The following is a 15286-nucleotide window of genomic DNA, read 5'->3' as shown; positions in this document are numbered from 1 at the left end:
TTAAAGAACAATTCATTCAGGGATTCAACTGGTTTGTGGTTATCAGCCCGGTATTGTATTTTTGAATTATCTCTTGAGTAACCAGGTTAAGTAGTGAAATGCCTGGTGTCTTTTGCTCTTAAAGTAAATAGCTACAAATGTCATTTGTAATTTATTTTTACCTATTGTGGTAAATCCCCTTTGTGTCAGGAATGGCCCAGGCCTCACTCTTTCATTATCCAAGGGTTTACCTTCCCTTTATGCAGGGGCTAAGTGTGCATGGGTTTTTCAATTAACTAATAATTAACCCCTTAGCTAATTTAACAATTACCCAATTTCTTTCCTAAGATGGCTGCCTCTTGCAGCCAACTTCACCACGATGGAGTAGATGTTTCCTAACCCCCAGGGTCCAAAAGCCTCCAAATTAAAGTCGGAACACCTACTCTACCACACTGTATGGTGTTTGCAATCTTTCAGAGTGGTTCTGGATTCTGTTGCTCCAATTATTTTTATTTGCCTTTACCTGGTTTTGAGCTTGTCTGGTGAATACCAAGTGCTGGTAGTCTTCTTCATTCCACTGAAATCATGTACTGTAATGTAACCTTTCAACTCTGTCAGCCCCACTTACCCCCTCTGTTTATATATACTGTATGTAGAGCAGAGAACCAAGACCCACTCAGAATGGCTGGAGATATTTGACGTTATTCTTTAATATTTTTCATGAGTGGTCCCGTAGTTGCTGAGCATTACAAATGGGTTAAATTTAAGAAATATGTCCTTGTGACAAGTTAATATCCAGACTGTGATTATTCCAAACCTTGGTAAACCGTATTTTTTTTTTATGTTAGTGAACCATTTTCATGAACAAACAAATAGTGAATCCAACATTTGTAAATTAAATACTGATACATAAAATTCCAAGCGCATGATGGCTTCTATTATTTTGCACATCAAATCTCGAGAATGTATAGGCCTGGGCTAATAGGACATGCAAGCCCTCCCAGTTTTCATTGCAACACAATTACTTTTCATGAGCTGAGACTTTTCTATTCCTAGCACTCTAATTAAAGTAATTAGGTTTGGTTGTTTTCCACAGAGCCACAGCAGAAGTGATTTAAGATCCTGTTTCTGTTTATTGGCTTAATTGAAGTTCATATCAATCAGGCTCCTGGATGGTGTAAAGGGAGAGGGAGGTGTCGGAATTGAAATGTGCCTTCATGATGATTTTCATGCTGTTTAAACTTAGATATACACTCCTGGCCACTGTATTAGGACATGTACCAAACATCAGGGTGGGCCATCATTTCCACCGATCACAGCCGTGACATGACGTAGTATAGACTCCACAAGGTATTCAAAGGGGTGGAAACCCATTCAGTCATCAATTATAATGAATGTATATGCTAGAAAATGACAAGTAAACTGTCAAATAGACAAGCCTTTTGTAAAGTAATATGAGTGCAGTGGTAACAGCTACAGTACAGTGAGAGCAGTGACTGTCATGCTAAATAGCGTGGTGGTTTTGTGATGGGGAGGGCTTAGCTGAGACAGCTACTGAATGCCTAACATACTGTCCATAGTTATCAAAAATAAAAACAATCTGTTCAAAATGTTTCCATATTACGGCACTTCCCAACTATGACACAAGTAAAAGGCAGAAGGTTTGCACACCGTGTGCAGGAACAACGGTTTTTGTGAACAGTTCATTTAAATTGTAATCCAATACCTTCTTATAACTTTTATCTCGGTTTGTGTTTTTCTGAATCTACCCTAAATAAAAATGTTAAGGTGTTTCAGCGAGACAGGTAGTGAGGCAGAGCAGAACAGATCAGTCTTCAATCATCAATGCCTTAGTTGTTATCAGATTTTTTTTGTATGCATTCCAAGCACCGGCATGTACATCTTGGCTGGTTTTCAATACAGCTCTGAAAAGACAGCATTGTCGGGACTGGACAAAAACTGGTACTGGTATCTTTCCATGTAACATTTTAACTTGTGTTCATTATTACATTTAGAATTGATTTTGTTTTTCATGACTCTCAGTAACATTTTGTTCAAAGACTGAACCAGTTAATGTGCACTCGGTCTGCATTGCTATAGTTAATTCAATATTGATTCACTAAAGACAATGAAAACTGTTATTGATCATTTAGAGCCCTTTATTGGTTCAGACCAAAAGAAAAGTAAATATGTCAATATTATGAAATCCATCCCAGTATTTGTCTGGTAAATGAAATTAAATATCAACAATGTAGTTGTAACCTATTACAGTTTCTAATTATTATTTTCTTATTTAAAAAATATATTAAGAAACATAATTTAAACCATTACAAATATTTTCATTGACTACCTCAAAATTGAAAGAGCCTTACTTATTCTTGGTCTGCGTGTTCATCACATTCTCAATCAAGCAGACAATATGGCCTAGTTTTTCCTGGAAGCAGGTTGCGAGCAAAGTATTTGACTTTTCATATTATCACACAATAACATTTCTCTTGGTGGTTTTAGGCTGCTAATCCCAGTGGCGGAAGAAGAGATAGACAGGCCCTGGTGCAGGTCCTTATTGTGGGCCCTTCCAGACTTGAATGTAACACTTATTTATACACATAAAACAACATGCCAAGTCAAGTGTTCAGTTAATGTGCATAACACAGTATAGGACTATATGTAATAATAAAGGTTTCTATCACCTACTTGCAGGGGTGTCATTTGCTATAGCAGGCGGATCATTTTTCTGAAATGACGGCCCTGCTACTTGCATTGCATTTTGCATGCTGCATGCATCTTTATACCCAATACTACAATATTTTTTTTTATCACAAGCTAACAAGTTTAATAACCAGTCCCTTCAAGGAAACTCTAATTCAGGATAGCGTCATGCAGGAGGTCATATATATTTTTGCACATAACTATGTAAGAACATGGAGTTTACAAGGACAATCTGTTACAGTACATGCTCACTGTGTGCCTTAAATGTCAGTACATCAGCTGTGATTCAATGCAAATCTCTCTTTTTTTTCATTTTCAGTTTCCAGGTTTGTAACCTTGTAAGTGTTAATCTGAACCACCTCTTGTTATAGAGCATCAGCACAGGTCTGCACCAGTTAAACTGGTTTAAAAGCTACTATACTCCATGTTCTCACCCTTTGACTGATCCGTGAAAAGCATTCAACAAAAAAAAAGGTCACCATAAACTGCAGAAATGGCAAAGCGATGAATGAAACTCAGGCACAGACAGTCTTTAACAGCCTCCGTTCACTTATCAAGATGTCACCCTCGCATTGTGAAGATAAACCGCCACATCTCACCTTGGCAGATCTTAATGGGAAATAGTAAAAAAAAAAAAAAAAAAACTGAATACAGAACACAAAACCGCTAAAAGAATATACAGTACAGTGTAAGTTAAACTTATGCTTCTGGATATAGGCTTGCGTATTTTGTTGTTAGAAGCTAAATTGCATTCACACCAGTGTTCACCTTGATGGAGAAAGCATGTAGAATTATGAGTTTTTCCTATTGGGATTGCGAACCCCCCCTCAATGCGGTGTGTTTCTCCACATTGTGACGGTCTCTAAATACTTTCGATAACTCTCATAGCCATGCCTGCAGGCAGTGCTGTTTGTTGTGTCTGGTACATTAGAAAGTATGAATCAGCAGTTTGGCTAAAGAAAGCGACAGCAGTGCAGGAACAGGATTATGGAGACATTCAGCTTTTTAATATCCAAGTAAATGACTTTTCAGTGAATGAGCAAGTGTTTTACTGAGCTATTGGAAAAGCAACTATACCTGTTGTGTCTGTGTGTCTATCTCATAATTTAACCTACAGAAAGGTAACAAAATAATTCCAGTACATCTTACCTAATATTAATTATTGTTATTTTGTAGGTCTCACATTTTCCTGTATAAAAGATAGAGGGGCAATCAACAACCAATTTCCCAATGAATATAGCACAGGTAATAATCAGCAATAATCAGTGTTATTCAAAAGAAAGAAGAAAATACTAAAAACATGCATGTGCATTTTATTATGCTGTACATAGTAATATAATATATGCATTAATTGAGGCTCAGAAAATAAAACCATGGCAATCAATAATGGATGAACCCTAACCCTAAACTATAAATGAACAAAATGTACTGATCAATTCTTGTGGCAGAGCGAGAGCTCTTACCATGTGGGCAGTGAAGGCATTGCTCAGCCTGACTGTTTGATTTGTATTTTTGTGTAAACCTTTGTTTGCCTATTTGTTTTGTGTTTTTGTTTTATTTTTCTTTAATAAATACTTGAATTCTCTGAGAGACTCTAGGGGGTGCTATCCCAATTCTCACACCATATGTGAAAGATAGCACAAGCGGACAGAGACTCAGAGGCAAAAACTGCAGAGTGAAGCGCCAAAGCAGGTATTCAAGAAATAAAACAAAAACACAAAGCAAAAATACAAATCAGTCAGGCTGAGCAATGCCTTCACTGACTCAAGAAATCAAAGAAAAGTCAACAAACAGACCTTCCATGTGGTCTCCCCTCCTCCTCCTCCTCGAAGGGAGCCCTGGCCTACCTTTTACAGGATGTGGCTGGAGCCTAATTAATCAATAATTAGTGATTATCTAATTAAGGTCATTATCTGTAGATAATTCACCTTGCTGTTTGTTAAGTGACCTCTCTCTGGGACACCTAATTGTAGCAGACAGTCTTTAACCTCAAATCAGTGTGTGTGAAACCATCCTAGGTTGTCCAAGATTAGTGTTAATTGAGGTCTGTGAAACTAGCTGATGGCATTATATCATGGGATGTAGTTTAAACAATTGTAAAGCATTCTGACGCCACTGCCTGGTCCATGGCCTAACCGTCTTTCCAAAATGGCACAATGCATAATCAAAACTGCCACAGGAGGCAGTGAATTATACATGAGACTCAACAAGCATTAAAGCAGAGATAAAAATGTCATAAACATAGTTTCTGGAATTTGTACAGGCAAAACAACTGACAAGACAATGACAAAAAAAATACTTTATGATGAGATTTAGCAAACCACTGGCAGGATTGCTTTGAAACGGTTCGATGAAACAGATATGGACTGAAGGGGAAAGTACTCAGGGATAGAAATACAAATACATGTTATACTTGTTATAACTTGTTACAACTTCTGCACTACAAAATACAAATTTAACAGTAAAAGTAGGTGTCCATTTTGCATGGGCCATTAAAATTACCTAAAAGGTGTCAGGTCCAAATAAAACCATTGCTTAAATAATTATTCATGTTTGGGGTAGTTATTTATTTTTTTGATCCACCACTGTTTAGCTTAATTGTATAGAACCTTTTTTTTTTTTTTTTTTTTTTTAATAGAAATGAATCGGAGAATGCAAACAATTTATGAATCCCATATAGTATGAAATGAATGAATGGTCTACCCCAAAATATACATGTATATGGCTTCATAATGGTGTGGGGATGAAGTAGGCACACTTACAAGGTTTTATAACAAATTGTTCACCCCAAAATCCCAGCAGTTGGCTGGAGTATTAGATTTATAGTGTAAGGACAATTTGCTTGCACACAATGACATGATTAGCTGTGTTTGGCAAACACCCTTATAGTAGACTAATACTATTTTATTAATAGGAAATACCTCAATATACAGGCACCTTAACAACACTGTGGCTACACTGCACTTATATTAAGTAAAACACGTACTTACAATAAATAATATGACCAGCCGTTCCATCCTTATCATCACAGAACTGTGTGCCAAGTGCATATAGTAAATATGAGTAAATGGTAAATACAGTGTAACACCATGTAGTTGGTGTCCCTGTGTATCCTGAATGTCTTTTTATTAAAATGCACTGTATTACAAAGGTAAAATAACTCTCTTAAATTATTTAAGTATTGTAATCTTTGTTAATTTCCTTGCCTATATTAGCAAGAGTCCACAAAATAAAATGGGTAATCTTCATGTAATTCATAGTAAAATTACTATTCATTTTCAAGTCGGTAATAATTTTAATTTGAAAGAAAAATCATTCTCTGTATGCTATTCTTGAGTCCCCATCCCTGAAGAAGACTCTTTTTTAACCCCTTTGTAATGTCATGCTGGAAGGAAGCCTATCTATGAATCTCAGTGCAGACAGAATGTGAGGCTGCCAGCTAGCTACAAACATGTCAGATGGCGTTCTCAGCGTGTGGTTTATTAGCAGCCAAGCAATCCTAAATAAGGTTTGATCTACCACGAAGTTTCACAGTCTTCCCTACATTCCATAATCTGTGTTTCACTGAAAACTAAAAGCTTGCAATAACTTGGCTTTGCTTTTTTAAGTGTGCACCCTGGTAGGTACAGATGAAGATAACAATGTGCTTATCATTTCTAATGCCTTTGAGTTCAGCTTACCCAGAAAGCCAAGGATGAAGCACCCTGTAGAGAAGACTACAAATTCAAAACTTAAAGGTCCAGTAGAATTGAGAGGGTTAAGAAGTGTTTGACTCTCAGCCCATGTGTCATGCATATTGTTTGCAAATTGTTATATGTATTTAGCATTAACGTATTCCAAAAAGGCTCCCGAGTGGCGCATCCGGTAAAGGCGCTCCGCGTGGAGTGCAGGATGCGCCCTATAGCCTGGACGTCACCGGTTTGAGTCCAGGCTATTCCGTTGCCAAACGTGGACGGGAGCTCCCAGGGGGCAGCGAACAATTGGCCGAGAGCCGCCCGGGAGGCCAGGGTGTCCTCAGCTCACCAGGTGGCTGCATGGTGAGCCTGCAGTGTGTAAAGAAGCGGGAGGCTGCCGGCACACGTTTCAGAGGACAGCGTGTGTTCATCTGCACCCCTTCCGAGTCAGCACAGGGGTGGTTGTGGTGAGCTGAGCCTAAAAATAATTGGACATTCTAAATTGGGAGAAAATAATAAAATAATTGGCGACTACTAAATTAAAAAAAAAAAAAAAAGTATTCTGAAAGATTACAGCTTTTACAAAATGCAAAATGCGGTTTGCAAAATGCATTAATGACAATCCAGTGATATTGATAAGATTCAGGCTAATCTTTATTTTAAAATAAATTTAACAAATAATCCAGCAAACAAAATGCATTGTCTCCAACACTTCAACCAAAGAAATATGTTTACAAAACTTGAGAGTGTTGAATAAAGTCTATTTTTATGAAATAAATAAAGTTTGATATTCATGAAACTATAACATTGTTGGTTTCTTTAACAGCCTAGAACAGTTTCATGCTTAATACAATGTTATGTAATACTATATAATCTGTAATTATTTTTTATATAAAATGTTGTATTTGTTTGACTTCCTATTATAATATTATTCCATATTTGTGTTTCTGCTTAGATTATTATTCACCATTTTAACTATTCTTGCAAAAATGTCTTTATTCAACCACTTCTAAAAGCAGAATTTCTGAATGTTTCAGAAATGACCACTATGGGTGTGCAACAGTTATTTCTGCCCCCTCTGCAACTATGACAACTGTAACTTAGTAAACAGAAATTCTATATACAGTATAAAATCAGTTTCAGGGGGGACATAAATTACAGCCGCACACCATTAGTGATCATTTCCTCATTTCAGAAATTCAAATTTTAGATGTGGTTGGAAGTTTGCAAACCTGATACAAAAAAAAATGGGGAAAAAAGCAGAAACCGTAGAGAACACACGACAGGATATAAAGCAGAAATAAAATAAAAAAACTACACATTAATAGCAGAATAAATTGAAGGACAGTTCCCTCACAGTATTTTGCGAAGACTTTTATGACTGTCAACCTGTTGCTATATAGACATAGATATTGTTATCAAGTGCTTTTGTTGGGCTGCCTTTTATTTTCCCTCACATTGCAGGCTTTGCTGTTCATTATCACAAATGCCCTTATAGATTTGACCAATACTGTACATTTAAAACTGTATATAGCAGTTACAGTTTTGGCTGTTCTTGCCATGTATAAGCCTCTTGTAAATTTCCTGCTGTTATACTTCCACTCGTCAGGTTTCTCAAGCGTGATACTTGCCCCTTTATACCAGTTTCCTTTCTAACATTGGATGTATTTTTATACTTTTTGTCATGTGTCAAAATAAGCACCATACCAACTTTACGATGATACGATACACTGAGGAGTCTGCTTACTATTTGGGGTGTGATTTTACATTTAGTTGACCGGCTGTATCCCACGGGTCTGTTCCTAATATGACTCACAGTGTGAGTCACCTTCTAAAACAGAAACTGAGAATAAAAAAGCTATGCATCATCATCAATCATGGGAAACAAATAGCTCCTCATACAGTAATCAGTGAACTTTATATTCAGTGAAAATCCAACAGGACTGTCTTTGTCACAAAGTACCTACAGTATATGCCAGGGATGACAAGATTTGTTCTCCTCCCAGGTTCTTAATTGTGCTATTGAACAATAAAGCATACAGTCAGGTACCTGAATTGCCCAGTCCTGCTCTATGCAATCAAATACATCTCACTGGACAAAGCAATCTGTACTGTATGCGCACCACTATATTCCACTTGCAGTGCAATCTGCCACCCTGTTTTGAGCAAAATCTGCCACAAATGCTTTCCCAAATTTCACAATTCTTCCACCTTGGCTACACGTAGGGACTTTGTGACAGTCCTTTCGAAGCGGTACAGCAGTTATGACCAGCAAACTAGTTCACCATCAGTAATGATCCATCACGATAATGTATGATGTTTTTGAAAAGGGTCATTAAAATGCTCACTTACTCAGGCAGGAAGTCTCTAAACGAATTGAAACTAAAGCTCCTGCCGGTGGACCCCAGCGTGGAGTTTGCATGGATCTTTGGGATTTTATCCATCAGTTTGGAAACGGCTCTTCTGCGGAAGGAGGTGGGAGAGGAGCTCAGCTGCTTCATCATTTCGCTGTAAAGCGTGTGAAAGACCACCACTGTTTCCTCGTAACTGTCCCTGGTGGAAACCTCACAGAATGGATGTTTGAGGGTCTTGGAAAGGTTCTCTCCGTCCTCAGTGGTGACCATCCTGTCGAACTCCAGGTCCCGCTTATTGGCCACGATTATGATGGGCGGGGGGTCGCTGCTCCCTTTCCTGGAGTTGGAGTGAATGTGGTTGACCAGGAAACACAGCCTCATCACCTCGTCGAAGCTGCATCTGTCCGTCACAGAGTACACGATTACAAAACCATCGCCCCACTTAATCTTTTCTTCTATGAGTAAGGCATCTTCTTCCTGTAAAGAAATCAACCAATCAGATCCTGAGTGTCGTTACCATACAGAAGATACCGTCTAGAGCTAGCAGGATTAGAAACATGCTTTAAATCATGCAATAGACATGACTTTCATTACGATTCCACATCCACCATGCATTATACATGACAGCAGGCTCCCACTGACGGCTCTGCATTGAAGCCTGACACCGAATGACTGAGCATTATTGATTTTATTGAAAAGCAGGACCTTAAAAAAAAACAAAAAACTGCCATGTAAAAGCCATCTTGTGTATTTGGAGACAACCATTTTTTAGTATGCTTGATGCACCTTTTAGTCATCATTCAAGGGAGTACTATATACTCTAAAGATTTGCATAATATTTCTTATTGGTTTATTGTCCCATGACTTGTGTCTTTAATCATCATTTATCAAATCCTGAACACAGTCCTCAGTGACTACTGTACATACCTGCCCAGCAGTGTCTAAGATTTCAAAGTGAACAACTTCTCCACTTATTGCAGCTTCATGTCTGTAAATAGTTTCTGTAAATCAAAAAGGGACATATCAAAGACATTATGGTTGTAGCTAAAACAAAACTCTGTAAAGCTTGCCTGATGTGAATTTCTATTCATTATACAGGCCTCAAAATGTTCAGTTCTGAAAGAATGCTATAGAAAACATGTATTTTCATTTTACAACATCTGCTACTACACTAGGTTGAAGAACGATATAAGCTTGACTTTCAAGAATCTATTCCCGTTTCACTCATCACCTCAGCAGTGTTTTCAGGTCCACACTTGTAACTGTCTGTAAAGCAGATCAGTCAATAGGGGAAGCAACTGGTTGGCTGGTGGGGGACAATGTCACTCTTCAGATGAAGTAACTCAAAAGATTTATTTAACCTGGTGTACCAGGTTTAAAAAAAATATAACATGTGTTACATTTGAGACCTGTGTTTGTGTTTCTATCAAACATATTAATATTATTTCTGTTTATGCTCCCAATTTGAAATGCCCAATTAAATGTTTGTATAGCAGTACAGTAATTCATTTTTCAATGTATATTTATCTATTCTGTCGTGTTATCTCCTGTAAATTCCTTATTCTATGTATCTACTGCATGTAACTGCCATGTTCTAGAAATACATTAACATTGCAGGGATTTAATACAGTATCCATGGTTGTGTTTATAATTCAAATCTTTCAGCACCAATCAGAGGACCAATAAACCTCTTCCCAGAGCCTCTGTACCACACTTAAAATCCAATTGTGGAACCAAGTAGCACAGGTTAATGCTGCAGAAGGGAGGCCATTTGTAGCTTCTCTGTACCTGTGGAACTTCATAGCAAACTTTAAAGTGGCTGTACACAATCACTGTAAATTACAAAGCAAACATTGTATATACTTTAATTATGCATTTACTAGATTAGAGAGTTGACACAATAAACATGCCTGTTTTACTGTGAAAAAAGGTATTGCATTGATTACAAGAGTGCTCCTTAATAATTTTTCAACATAGTCTACTACACTGTATGTGTACAAATAATAGTTAAAAACATAAGAACATTGTAAACATACAGATTGCATTGTTCTGTATGCTGTATTGTGCTACTACCTTATATGTGGAACATTTCAATACTTACTTACATGTAAACCTTTTAATAGTGTGCTTTTATTTCCCAAACTTATCCCCATTGACTCCCATTATATTCTGGCCGGACATTTCAATGTGGTTATAGGAAGCCGGGGGTGACATTAACACAAGCTTTGACTGTATTTAAAAGGTGCTTGTGTCTGCATATTTCCAGTTGAGGTACTAATTTCAATGGTGGTTACCTATTTCATTAAATGTTTCACCTGGAGATAGATTTGGGAGCAGTCTAGCGTTACCTTTCCATTTGACAGTGTGCATGTGACATGTACAGCACTGTACAGCGGGCTTACTTGGTAAAGAACAATCTTGAAATATCCTTTTGCTCTTTTAGTCAGTTCCTCAAATCCCACCACATTCATTCTCACATTAATCATTAACAGGAAAGTCTCCTCTCTGTTTAGGCCTATAGGCTGTTTGTTTTTCTTCAAATACCTACCTAGTGTTGGATCGTATTCCCCGATGAATCTCTTGGTGATGAACCGAACTGTCATGGCTTCAAAACATAAAGAAATGTTTCAGATACTGGAAATATAATGCAGCATTACAACCACTTGTACATAGTTTCTCTAAAAAGAAATTAAATGTAAATAAAAATTCTCCTACTACAAGCCGAAATTTAGGAACCTTAGTCGGTTTATAGCAAACCAATCATTTTTTAAGGATGGCCTAGTATAAGGCTGGCACTACTAATAACCACTTAAGTTGCTACTTTAACCTTTGTAACCACCTAGTGTTTTATTTCTTTATTAAATGTTGGTGAATGTAGTTCTCATGGTATGTAATTGACAATGGCACTGGCACATTTAGGTACAGTGCCGGCTGTAGGACTGCAGCTCAATCCTGACCTGAACACCCCCTGTGTGCCATTGATTCCTGGGCATCTCTGAAGAGGAGACTGTCTATGTAACTGCGTGGAGGTTCTGTGATGTGCACTAGTGACCACTGGGGGCCAACAGTTCATATCAATTGTGACCTAAGCCTCATTCCAACCCAGGCATCCAGATCTGAAATGCATAGTGAATTAACCTGCAGCCCCATACAAAACCACAGCAAAAAACTGTGTTAAAAAAAGGAAAGATTTGTATGCTGGTCCCAATATTTCCAATACATTTTTCATTATAGTTTCTTTTCGGTTGGATTTTGAGTACTACAATTTCACCAAAAACCCTTCCAAATTCTGCTTTTCTATTTACTGTAGTTGGTAGTTAAAAAAAATTATAGGTTCATCCAACACCCCCACTTTTCACATGACCTCTCAAGTCAGATGGCAAAGCTTGCATCAGTTAGCGGTTACCAGTAGGAACCACATGCCTTTGGTCTAAAAAGCTATTTGGAAATACTGTATATATTATTTTGTTCTTCCCAGTTTACAAGCCTGTCAGCTTTCTTATTGTTGTGCACTATATCTCACTGTTACAACTGGTATTAGGCTTATGTTTAGACAAATATTAAAAGTAATAAAATACTTTACAAAACTAAGGGTCAGGAAAACCAACATGATTCTGCTCTTCAAAAACGAACTAGGAGGCTTTCAACTTTTACAAAAAAAAAGTTACAAATGAATATGGTTTAAACAGGGTTATTTACCTTACAAATGACTCAAACTACATTGACAGCACATTACTACCCCAAACAATCAAACATATAATACAGAAGTGCACAAAATACAATGCTATAGTATAATGTGTATTGCCAGCAAGGAATGTTAAAAGGCGCATAGTAAGCATGAATAACTTACCAATTGCAGTTGAATTGCACATGATTAAATATGGGAAGCATTACTAATAGGATAGGCATGTTATGTATTACATAGAAATTATAATTAATACAGTACTAAAACATATTTTCATATCAATCATCAATTATGTGTTAGCCATTTATTAACCCTAAACAAATAACAGCACATGACCATTAGATGAATAACAAGACACAGCATAGCTTTGGCCTGAATGAAATGAAAGTTATTGTCACTGCCATAGATTCACTTTATAACTGTTACGATCCCACCATAATTCTGATTTAATATGACGAGATCATAAACCAAAAAAGTGATCATTTGCAACAGAAGGATCTAGTTCTGCAATTCAGCCAAGTAATTCAGGTATTGATAAACAACAAATAATTAACACAGTTCATGCAGGTACAGTACAGGCTTCAGTTTTGCTGACTTTTGAAAATGCACAGATGTATTATTATTATTATTATTATTATTATTATTATTATTATTATTATTATTATTATTATTATTATTATTGTTGTTGTTGTTGTTTAAGCCCTATTTTAAAACTGCATTCGTTTATAACGTAATAAACAGAAAAATAACAACAACAAACATTTCAGATATCTTTCATTGCGTTCGAGTTGGTAACACCCACACACAACATGCACATGAGAAGGTAAATGCATCAGGTACCTGTTTTTCCAACCGCGCCTTGTCCCAAGACTACTATCCGAATAGTCCTCGAGGCAGGGAGACTGCCAGATCGCCTCAAAGGTCTGGGTAAAGCAAAATTAGAGCTCATCCTTCCTTCTCGGTGATCAGCTTCATAGCGAACACTGGACAGAAGCAGCGGCGATGGTCTTCTGACATAAACCAGTCTTTAACTCCCACTTTCCGCACTATTCCGACTTGTTCAAATTGATAGAAGAGTTTTTTGGGTTTTTTTGGTCGTATCGTTTAATATTCGGCTTGGTTCCCAGACCTGATCAAGTCTTCTGACAGCTCGCTCGCTTGCTGTCCTGACAGCACCCTTGGGGGTGTCTACTCCAAACAGACTAACGCCTCCCTGCGGACCTCTCTCCTCCTCCGAGTTTTTTTTTTTTACATTTCCAAAGCAAACGTGTCTACTGACGATCATAATAAAGTTGATAAAGACAAGGTTTCCTTGAAAATATCAGGTGACATCATATATGAAAACAGATCCCGAATGTCCGCTGTCTTTTTAAAGAGCCTGTTAAATAATGTGCATACCGCAGACTAGATTCACTGTTTTTTTTAATAGCCTGTATTTTTAGTTCAGTTTCATTTAGTTTCAATTGTATATATATTTTGCAAGAATACCTGGCGGGAAGAACGGACATACTTTTAGGATAGTAATGTCATTTTCCCATATCGCCGGACAACGAACAACCTTTCCCTAAGAAAAAAAAAAAAAAAGTCTTAGTACCTACGTGCAAGCATATAGAAATTCATAACACGACGGTATAGCGCTGTTCAAAATGCAAAGGATATTGTTTTAATTAAATAAAATAATGCTTATTAATCTGTGTAAGTTTGACCAAGGACATTAATTCATAGCTTCTATTAAAAGTAACAAACAAACAAAAGAAAGTATTAAAATACCACAGCCAGTTTAGCCTTCTGTGAACTTTTCCAGGAAATGATAATTGTTGATAATCCAGTTGGTTTACATGCCCAAATGGCAGTTGTAGCTGTATGAATAAAGCTTTGTCCACTTTTTAAATCTGCTTCACAAGTTACACTGCGAGCCAAAAAGGTACAGCTGCGCGAGGAGTAGAATGTTATGCCCCACGCTTCAGAAGCAAACATAAAAAACCACAATACACATTTTTTCCCCAAATTGTGTTTCATATACTGATAAAATACCAGAGCTCAGTTAACATCCTTCTTAAATTAAAAACGTCATTTTTTTAAGTTTACGAGTCAGATTGTGGTGTTCAAAATTAGAAGTAGATCCAATGTTTATGAATATATGTATGTTATTATTAAAGGAAATATTTTATACGGACAATCGACACATCCATTTTTATCAGTGCCATCTACCGGACTATTATAAACAGTTCAACAAAAGAACGGGACAATGCTCTGCTTTCCCATAGTAAATAGCCCGGTTGGGGAAAAGGCTCTATTTGTACCTGTGGAGGAATGGGCAGCTCCCCCAAACCCTCCCGCATCTGACAGGAGTTAACAAATACATGACGGCTTTTCCTCTAACAAACCCAACCCTCTACTATGAAAAGGTGCGCCTCTAGCTTAGTCAAGGGTGTATTAAAAACTGGGTGGGGTCTATTGACCCTGTCGCACCATAATACAACATAAATAAATAAAATCTTAAGAATATGTTCTTAAATAATATTAAAACAAGAGATTATTAGTCTTTCGTTTAAAATATTATTCGAGAAATGTATTCTTATTCGCTTACTGGAATTATATTTTTTTTCTGATCATTATCATGTGTGGAATTCTTTTGCGCACGTTCTAATGAAGGGAAGGCAGCTTGTGAAGTGTATACATTTTTACATTCATCATGACCTAGATAGGTAATGTAGAAGCATTAAAAACATGCTGATTTGTATTTAGTTTGTACTGCCGGTGTTGCAGCTTGCTTTCCTGGAAAAGAACAATAAACTCTGTTTCAACAATGGCTTATGCAATGTTTCAGACAGGAAACTCTATTACACCTGCAAATATGCACATGTGTTGGCAAGTAAATCTCA

At 37.1% G+C, this 15286-nt stretch overlaps 1 protein-coding gene across 2 annotated transcripts; it reads right to left on the bottom strand.

The window, feature by feature from the left end:
- Positions 1 to 2142: 2142 nt before the first annotated feature.
- Positions 2143 to 13726, bottom strand: LOC117432210 (ras-related and estrogen-regulated growth inhibitor-like). Of its 2 annotated transcripts, none has more exons than XM_034053783.3 (5): positions 13242 to 13726; positions 11265 to 11321; positions 9644 to 9717; positions 8715 to 9193; positions 2143 to 3297 (listed from the first exon to the last, which is right to left on the bottom strand). In XM_034053783.3, the coding sequence occupies exons 1-5, from the start codon at positions 13348 to 13350 to the stop codon at positions 3204 to 3206; spliced, it is 813 nt and encodes a 270-aa protein (XP_033909674.3). In that variant the 5' UTR covers positions 13351 to 13726; the 3' UTR covers positions 2143 to 3203. The 2 variants fall into 2 exon arrangements, with proteins under 2 accessions (XP_033909674.3, XP_033909675.3); XM_034053784.3 differs by having other exon boundaries at positions 11265 to 11350; positions 13242 to 13357.
- Between the last annotated feature and the right edge of the window lie 1560 nt (positions 13727 to 15286).

The sequence above is a fragment of the Acipenser ruthenus genome, chromosome 27 (genome assembly GCF_902713425.1).
Source record: "Acipenser ruthenus chromosome 27, fAciRut3.2 maternal haplotype, whole genome shotgun sequence".
NCBI lineage: Eukaryota > Metazoa > Chordata > Actinopteri > Acipenseriformes > Acipenseridae > Acipenser > Acipenser ruthenus.
The sequence above is the reverse complement of the archived record's forward strand: the minus strand, read 5'-3'. Positions and strand labels throughout refer to the sequence as shown.